This window comes from Cryptomeria japonica, chromosome 3 (genome assembly GCF_030272615.1).
Source record: "Cryptomeria japonica chromosome 3, Sugi_1.0, whole genome shotgun sequence".
NCBI classification, from domain to species: domain Eukaryota; kingdom Viridiplantae; phylum Streptophyta; class Pinopsida; order Cupressales; family Cupressaceae; genus Cryptomeria; species Cryptomeria japonica.
In genome coordinates this window covers 935,933,476-935,943,096 of record NC_081407.1, presented here as the reverse complement: position 1 = coordinate 935,943,096, position 9,621 = coordinate 935,933,476, and the positions used below count along the sequence as shown (strand labels likewise).

General features: G+C 34.4%; 1 protein-coding gene across 1 annotated transcript; it reads right to left on the bottom strand.

Moving 5' to 3' along the window:
• Positions 1–1,545: 1,545 nt before the first annotated feature.
• LOC131045098 (L-ascorbate peroxidase 2, cytosolic) lies at positions 1,546–4,492 on the bottom strand. The gene is made up of 9 exons (XM_057978627.2): positions 4,189–4,492; positions 3,882–4,056; positions 3,710–3,775; positions 2,951–2,999; positions 2,754–2,836; positions 2,566–2,645; positions 2,346–2,448; positions 2,010–2,068; positions 1,546–1,913 (listed from the first exon to the last, which is right to left on the bottom strand). Exons 1-9 carry the CDS (start codon positions 4,305–4,307, stop codon positions 1,895–1,897), a joined length of 753 nt encoding a protein of 250 aa, XP_057834610.1. The 5' UTR covers positions 4,308–4,492; the 3' UTR covers positions 1,546–1,894.
• Between the last annotated feature and the right edge of the window lie 5,129 nt (positions 4,493–9,621).

Below are 9,621 nucleotides of genomic sequence, written 5' to 3'. Positions count from 1 at the left end.
GACTATAGCTACAACACAACCCTTGTCTCATAACAGTTGTACAATAGGTGTCTTTACAAGTATATTTAGAGGACAAATATTTAGTTATAAAAATTGAATAACTTTATAAGGATTGGCATTGGGCACAATGTCTAAGTGAGATGTGACATATAAAAATCTCTCCGTTTGAATAAGAAATTGAATAACCATCATAAAATTCAAACAACATTCATTGAAATAATTAAAATTACATAAATTTTATAACCAAAATTATTTGAATCTAGACGTTAATATTCCACCATTGCTAAGTTTAAGACAAGTTATTTTCTTGATATTTATAAAAAATACTAATAATATATATGTTTAGATTTGAAATGACTTTACAAGATTAAATAATATTCTTATAATGGTGTATTTTATCAAGTTAAAAGTTTTCAATAAATGTAATAAATTTTAATAGTATTTACAATCATTTTTATGTAACAAGTTTTTTCATTTTTATTGATATTTTTTAAATTGATTTAAACTAGAATACATAAATATAAAATAATGATTTACAAGATATACTAGAATAATAGTTGAAAATTAGTCATCGCAATTGAATAACATCTAAGACAATTAAAATAATGATAAAAACAAATAAATAGTAATCAACAATTTATAACAATACACAAAAGAATGATCAACAAAATAAGATTAATTAACTCTTGATGATAGTTAAAAAACCATTATAGACTTTTGAACTTCAAAATAATTATAACAAAATCAAAATATAGATTACTACCATCTTACTAAATGAATATAAAATTTCTCTACTAATAATTTAATCATAGAATAATTTTATCAACCAATATTAAAAATATATCTCCAATAATAATTAATCATAGAATAATCTTATCAACCAATATTAACTCCTATTTAACACAAGTAAAAAGAAATGTACAATAATCAAGTGTAACATTTCATATAGTTTGCTAGCACTTGCACTAAAAGGAGGTCCAATGTTACACCCATAGTAAAATATACGATAATAATATAACCATAACCTTAATTACATCTTCATCCTAATATAACACACATTAACTCTAACTATAATAATAGCCCTAACCCTAATATTAAATGGACCCTAACCCTAATTTAAATCTTAAGAACACCAACTTCAATTCTAATTGAACCTCAATTCTAACACTAACTCTAATTCAACTGTAACTCTAACTCCAAGCTTTATCTTAGAACGGAAATCATGTACTTAAATCCTAACACTAACTCTAACCCTAATTGAGTCCTAATACTAACCCTAAAACTCTTACTTAATTTGTCTTAAAATAGAAACCTTAACTTTAACCAATCCTTAACCCTAACCTTAACCCAAATCTTAAGTTCTGCAATTTAAAAAGCTTCAAAAATAATAAAAGATGTTTTTTGCGTAATTTTTTTTTTTTTTCTTTTGCAAATAAATAGAATGATAATTTGATTAAGTAAAACACTAAGTATGGTTGACGTTGTGCAAATGAATGTCCTATTTGCTTCGTATTAAATTCATTCAATAAAAATATAAATCCCCTCTTCATGAACAATGCTACAAAGCAATAAAACCATACCATACATCCCACTGTCCGTTACATTGTCTAACGAATTATGTGCCTCTTTGTTTCTGAATTTTCTTAAGGCCCTTAATAGTAAAAGACAATGTATTAACTACTTTATTGTAAAATATTTATCTGACAAATCTAAAACAAAGCGATTTCATGTTATTTCACACATCAGGGTGATGTGGCTTGTGTATATTGCCACTAGAATTAAGCTTTCTCTCTCTACAGATTATTAACTTTTTTATACATTGATACTTTCATATACAAGCAATATCGTATATATTTTTCAAGAATGCATGAGATTTGAATTCAACCATCTCTCATTACTCCTCGTCGGGAAACCTGAGAACAAGCAACAAAAATTGTAGAAATTAACGTCGGTACAACAAATCCATGTCTTCACAAAGTCATGACGCAATGTAAATGCCCAATGCTTACCCAAGCTCAGATAGCTTTAAGTGGGCTTCTGCATAATCATCAAAGAAAGCATCTTCATCCTGACACAGATAATAAAGCTCATTCAATCAGAACTTTAAGAATAAGCACTTATAAAAGCAGATGATTACAAATAAAAGCACTTATAAAAGCATATGATCACCACCATTGCCAAACAACTTAAAATGCCCAGAAGATTTATATACCGCTTTCCCATCACAGGTGATTGATTTTTCACTTCGAACATAATGACATTTGTGCTAAACCCCAAATACCATATTCACAAGGTCGAAGATTTTTATTTTTCTTTGAATTTATTATGGGTGTGCCAGGATATACCTTTGCATACTTCTCAACATAAGAACGGAGGATTGGATCCTCCAACAGTGCCTTGTCAGAAGGCAGCTGAAGCAGCCCTTCTTTCTCTCCTGTGAGAAGCTCCCTGAGAATTATTGAAGATAAATAATTCAACTTCAATTCTAAATTTATTAAAGCTTTGAGCATAAATGAGATGGGACATCATTAGATCATTAGTATATATATCAGTGAAAGAGCTTACTTAAAATAGGAATTGTCAAACTCGAGGGGATTGGGAGTCCATGGGCCCTCAAAGCCAGAGCGTTCCTTGTGGCATCGACCCTGAAACAAGTTGTAACCCAAACTCATCCAACATGAGAAATAAATGTACAAGTGACAAATGAAAGTGAATTGGAATAATGATTCGCGTTGAAATTATGAAATACTCACCAAGGTGTGGCCTCCTGAGAGAGCCACAATATCCTTGTCACTCAGCCCCATATGACCAAACACTTCCCTCAAATGGTCAACCCCTGCAAAAAAATAAGGAAGAATTAGATCTCCTTCCCCATTTTTACCCCTCTTAATTACGAATTTCTTAATTCATTGAAAAATTAATTTGTTATTTGTTCTGTTTTTGGTCTTACCTTGAGTAGCATCAGGCAAACGGCCTTCCTCTGGTGGCTCACACTTGTCCTGTAACACAAAATCCTGGTCAAATGTGTAGAAAAGGGAGGGCAGGAAAAAGAAGAGGCAACACACCGACAAATTATGATGTTGTTATATAAGACAACATTAATCGGATTTCAATCCAGCTTGTTATCAGCATATATAGACATGAACAGATGGTATAAAATCTCACTTTATTGTGACTTAAGAGTGGACAATACCAATCCAGCATAAATTAACTTAGCATAAGGGAAATCTGAGAGTTTCCTTTAATTAATTAAGAATTAATAGTCCTTAAAGGATTAATGCAAATAGAAACCACTGGTGCAGTATTAATGGCGTGTCGACTAGCACTATTATGGTTTGAGCACAAAATTTTCTTTATTATTATTCTAATAAACAATCTTAAAACTTTGTTTATAATAAATTCACTATTTTCTCAAAAAAAAATTGACAAATTATACAGATGTCGCATATATCTGAATGTTTTGCGTTTCTCTAGATATGAATAGTTCCGGTCAATTGCAAAAGTGAAAATAATAAATCGCAGTGACGCAAACAACTTGATAGTTAAAGATGAGAAGCGAACGAGCAAATACTACTAGTGAAACGCTTTAAATCTAAAAGTTTGGAGAGTTACTATTAGATCGCACGCAAATCGATGCATATTTTCCTGCAATTTTACGAAAAGTAGAAAATAACAGTTCTTTTAGCGGCTTAAAATATAAATTTTTAACCTGTCTGCCCGGATGGAATGGAACGGTCGGCCCTCCGGTGATTTCAACAGCAACAACACCAGCAAGCTACACAAAACGAGACAGTTTTCTATCTTCCATTAAAAAGCAAATCCTTCAAAACAGGTGAAACCCTAAACAGTAAGAAGCGTCTCATGAAGGCAAAAACTCTCACCTGGTAAAAATCAGCATAAGAAATCTGTGGAAACTGATCTTTGATAGGCTCAAGAAGCCCGATTGCGATGTCGAGGCCTTTGTTAGCTCCGTGTGAGAGCTCATCCGGATGTCTGATTGTTCCGAACGGCCCGCCAGTTTTAGTCTTGACGTCAAAAGTTCCGGCCGAGTGCCATCTGGACAAAGCCCCTCATTATTATTCATCACATCGACGAAAAGAAAGAATAAAGAATTAAATTTACTCATTTTTATTCATCACTTGATCAGATCGACGAAAATAAAGAACAAAACAAACTGAATTTACTAACGCGAGGCGGAGCATAATCGGAGCACATTTCTTCTCTGCGATGAGTCCGCGGAGCTTTCGCCGACATTTGTCGATGGCTTTCGCGTATTCTTCACTTACAGGAGGGTACTTCTTGGTCATGGCGGCGGGATTCGAACACAGAACCGCAAGATCAGAAACTAAGCAAGATCAGTTTTGACAAATTGAAAATCACAGATGTTATTGCTGAGCTGAAGTACCTATGTAGAGTGCGAGCAGAACATTCTAGTGAGTCAATGGCCGGCGTTGGATCTTTCTCCATCTAACGGCGTAGAGAAGGCGGGTTGGTGAAAAGTACTAAAGAGAGTACAGCAGCGAATATGGGATAATTTAAAGAGAGACATTTGTTTACTGGTAGGTAGGGACATGGCCGGCAGCAGCCACTTTCCATATTTGTATTTTTCTTTCAATTTCCAGATTACTTGATTTCCAGTAATTGTATTCCACGTCATCTCTTCTCTAGAAGCCTGTGGAGAACCATTAATGGAAAGTGTGGTGGAGAAAGCACTAAGCATAAGCCTCTGGACTAATTGAGAAAGAACAAGTAGGGACGTGTGCTGTATTTTAAAATAAATAAATCGGGATGGGGATTTAATGGGTTTCAGAGTTAATTAAACAACAGACACAATGGGTCAAGTTTTTCAATAGCGTAGTGAGTTTAAAGTAGGTAGAAAGATAAAGATAGAGATGTTAATTGATATATAAAGATAGGTAGAGAAAGATATATAGTCCAATAGTGTAGTGAGTTTAAAGTAGGTAAAACTAGCAATTGTACCTTGGTGTGCAATGGGGATGCTGAATGAGTATGGAAGGTCAGCTAGGGAAAAAATAGGTCTATTTTTTACACACATTTGTGTAGAAGTGATAGCTTCAAATAAGCTATGCATCCACCTATATAGATCCAAATAAACATTAAATAAAATGTTTAAATTAGGAAGATCATTAGACTCCATTATCAACAAGCTCATATCATGTTTGTAATAAGGAGATATGGGAAGAGAGTTGGGGAGAGTTGGGGAGAGAGAGAGAGAGAGAGGGAGAGGGGAGGGGGGGGGAGACGGGCAGGCTATAACGAGAAAGAGGTAGAGAGATTGAGCTCGATACAAGGGCAGATATATAGGGGAAGAGGGAGAGGGAGAGATAAAGCGAGATATGGATGGTGAGATAGAGTGATAGAAAGATAGAGAGAGAAAAGTATAGATGGACAAATGAAGTTTGAGAGAGGGAGACAGGAAGATATAAATAGACATGGCAAGAGTCAAAGATGAAGGAGCTCATAGAGACAATATAATTTGAACTTATATTAAAAAAAAAAATTATATTATTTTTTTATTTAATAATTGCCATTATAGAATATAATGTATATTAGTTAATATAACTATAATATTATTAATACAAGGCTATTATGTCTAAAGATTACCAATGATGAAACTTGAATCAAATACCGTCATGCAAAATCCAATAGTCTTAAGAGAACTTATTTTTAATCAATAAAAATATTAAACTTATAATATTATTATAAATTAATTAAAAATTTATATAATGTAAAATATAATATATATAATAATGCAATTTAATTTGTACTATATAAAATATAATATGTAATAATTACATATTAAATAAAATTATATAAAATAATATATATAATTATATAAAATTTAATTTAATTATAATATCTTTATACCATATAAAAATGATTTACCCAAATTATAAAAAATAAAAAAAAATTATCTGGGTATATGCACGAAGTTGTGGTACCAAAAAGGTGCCACACTTCAAAAAAAAATTAAAAAGCGCATAAGGCGCACGCACTATAGGGCGCGCGCCCTATAGTGCGCACACCTTATAAGGCATACGCCTTATGTGCATTGTAAACTTCAAAAAAACCTTGCTCCGCATTTTGGATGCATTTTGCATTCCAAACCCTCGTTTTGGCGATTTCGGGTGCCATTTTCTTGCGCTCGCCCTTTGTAAAATCTTGAAATTGGGCACTAAGTTGTCCATCTCTCATCAAAATGCCGCCACGCCATCGAAGAGCTCGAAGAGGTATGTATTTTTATTTTCTTATTGTCATTTTTTTATTAATTTGAAGATTAAACTAGGTTTATTGATTTAAATTTATTTTCATTATCAGGAAATGAGATTAGACAAGAAAATATTGAAAACACTCAATCACCTCCTCATGAAGACCATATTGAAGAAGAAGCACATCAAAAACCTCCTACAATCCCTAGACATCCCATAGGTACACAAGAAAACCTATTAGGTCAAATAGAAAATAGCCAAAAAGAGCTTGAAGGTTTAATCACAAGGCTAAAAGATCCCACTGAAACAAACTCCCATAGGACAAACCTTGCCAGTTCTTTGCAATCTATTGTATCTTACATACAATCTGTGAGTGGGAAAATCATTTTTTGGTCCCGTAAGAAGGAAGAACAAAAGCAATTTTATGCTGACAAATTATCATATGCGGCAGTGAAGAAAAAGAAAATTAATAAATTTGACTTGTGTGCTCTTTTTACGGACCCCCGAACGAATCAACCTTTACACCTTGGATGTAGGAGATTCCCTATTCATTGGTGTCATCATGAAAGGATTAAGAACAATTTTTGAGATAGGTGGTGGATGGTATTTGATCAGCCCCCATGCAATAATCATGAGGTACCCCAATACTTTTTGAGAAAATTGTACTGTGAGTTTGTCCTTAATGAGATCCCAAACTATTTTGATTTTCTAGATTTCCAAGGTAGAGGTGGGGGTTCCTCGCATGATAGAGAGGGTGCACAGCGTGATCCAAATCTACCACCAAGACCCTTGGCCAGACCTATGGTGGAGCATGTTATTATTCCTTCCATTGTGAAGGAGATTATTGTGGTCAAAACTCTAGACTCGATTAGCTCACTCACTCAGACCCTTATAAAGTATGCTAGGCCTCTAGTAGAGGGTGATGCGAGTGATGATGTTGATTCTTCTAGGCATCGAGTTCCAGCTTATTTTTGTCGATCTTGTGGTTCTCTTTACACTTATGATCCTAATAGTTCCGAGAATGCACGTGCACGAGTGAAGTTTGCTACAGAGAACATTGTCATGACAGAATCCTTGCTAAACGAAACATTTGGCATTGATACCCAGGTGAATTTCATTACATGTTCATTTCATTCTTTTCATTAAATCTTATATGTAAATTTGAGAACGTATCTAAATTAGTAAATTATTATGATAAAAAATCAGGGTCAAAGTGTTCACAATACTAGCAACATTCCTGCAACACCCTTTTTCACTACTTCGTTGACTCCACGGGTATACAACAAGTGAAGAAATATAATTATTATATGTAGATAGTTGAACCTTATGTGAATGATTTTTTATTATTCATTTTGGATGTCAAATAGTTTGATGCTAGAGCTTCAACATCAACACCTCGTAGTGTATTTCATCGACAATCTTTCACCCAAGTAAACAATTTATCTTTAATGTTGTTATTAAATAATATAGATAGTTTTGGTGATTAATCAATATACTTTGTTTAATTTTCAGATGTTGACATCAGAGACTCCTCCTGTTGTTCGCGCATCAATGGAGCGTGGTGTTGTTGCAGCAGTAGCAAGTTCAACTGCTTTAACAGAAGTATGAGACATATTTGTAAATTTAGTAAATATAGCATTACATTTGTCATCTTAATAATATGTTATTGAAAATTTTAACGACACTTGTATTTAGTTTAATTTATATTGTGATGTTTACAGGAGGGGCTTGTCACTCCAGATCATGAACTTGCACCTGTTGTGGATGAACATCATGATTATTTGTATGCGGTAAGTGACTATTTTATTATATGTCATTCTAAAATTCAATTTTTGTATATGCTAACATCATTCTTTTCATTGTATCAGGTGGAGTTACAAAAAAGTCTGGAGAGGAGGTCGAGTGGATGTACTCGAAAGACACCTGCATCCCTCGACAGGCAAAGATATCTCGTGATTTGTTTCCTTCCCCTAGAGGGAAATGAATAGAATAGGGTCCTATGTTGTATGCCTATATGACAATTTTGAACATATGTTTTGTATTATGAATATTTGATATTCTGTCGCCATATGGCTTTTGGCAAGCTCCTATTTGACTTTATTGGATACCATGTTGTATGCCTATATGGCAAATTTGAACATGTGTTTTGTATTACGAATATGTGACATTCTATGTCCATATGGCTTTTGGCAAGCCCCTATTTGACTTTATTGGATATCATGTTGTATGCCTTTATAGCAATTTTGAACATATGTTTTGTTTTATGAATATGTGAAATTCTAAGTCCATATGGCTTTTGGCAAGCCTATTTGTTTGTATTGGATATATTTGATAGTTTTAACGGTATACAATGTTGCATGGATTTGTAGCTTTTTGGTTAATGCAAATCATTTATCATAGTTATCCATAATTGCAGTAAAAATGATTAGATGAATAATTGCACAAAGTTTATTGTTACTTAAGCTTTGAACCTAAATATGTGTTTGTAATCCAAGACACAAGCTTATGGAGATCAACACAAATTCAATAGTTATAGTTGAAATAAGACTATATAAAGGAAACATAGAAAGAACCAAATTTAGACAATGTAAGACACCATTGTACCAATACCCATTCTAAAAAAATTGCATAGCCCATAAACTTATATTCATCTAATGCATGCACTTAGGCGATTTTGCTACTAGGGTGTGGCCCACAACGATCGGGCGAGTTGGAGAGCAAAAAGAAGGCATTCCCAGCGTAAACCTGGCCACCCTGACGCGTACGAGCTGACAGTTCGGTGCGGCAACACGACCTTGCAAGATTAGACGGATCGTTCTTATGATTAACAAGCGTCGAGAAACGCGATGTCAAATATTGACAACTTTGAGCAATTTGAGCACTTGGGCGATTTCGTTGCTAGGGTGTGGCCCCCAATGATCGGGCGAGTTGGAGAGAAAAAAGAAGGCATTCCTAGCGTAAACTCGGCCACCCCAACACGTACGAGCTGATGGTTTGGTGCCGCGACGAGCGGATTGAAAGATGGGGCATTGTGCAACTTTTCATTGAACTCATCTGACACTTTTTGTCGCAACCGAGAAAGAGTCGCCACAAGCAACTGGATCCAAGTCTACCGAAACCGAGAGAGGCTTTTTTAGAGTGCCATAACATGACCCCGCAGGATCATATGGATCATTCTTATGATTAACAGGCATCGGTAAACGTGATGCCAAATATTGACAACTTTGAGCAATTTGAGCACTTGGGCGATTTCGCTGCTAGGGTGTGGCCCGCAATGATCGGGCGAGTTGGAGAGTAAAAAGAAGTCATTCCTAGTGTAAACCCGGCCACCTCGACGCGTACGAGCTGACGGTTCGGTGCCACGACAAGTGGATTGAAAGATGGGGCATTG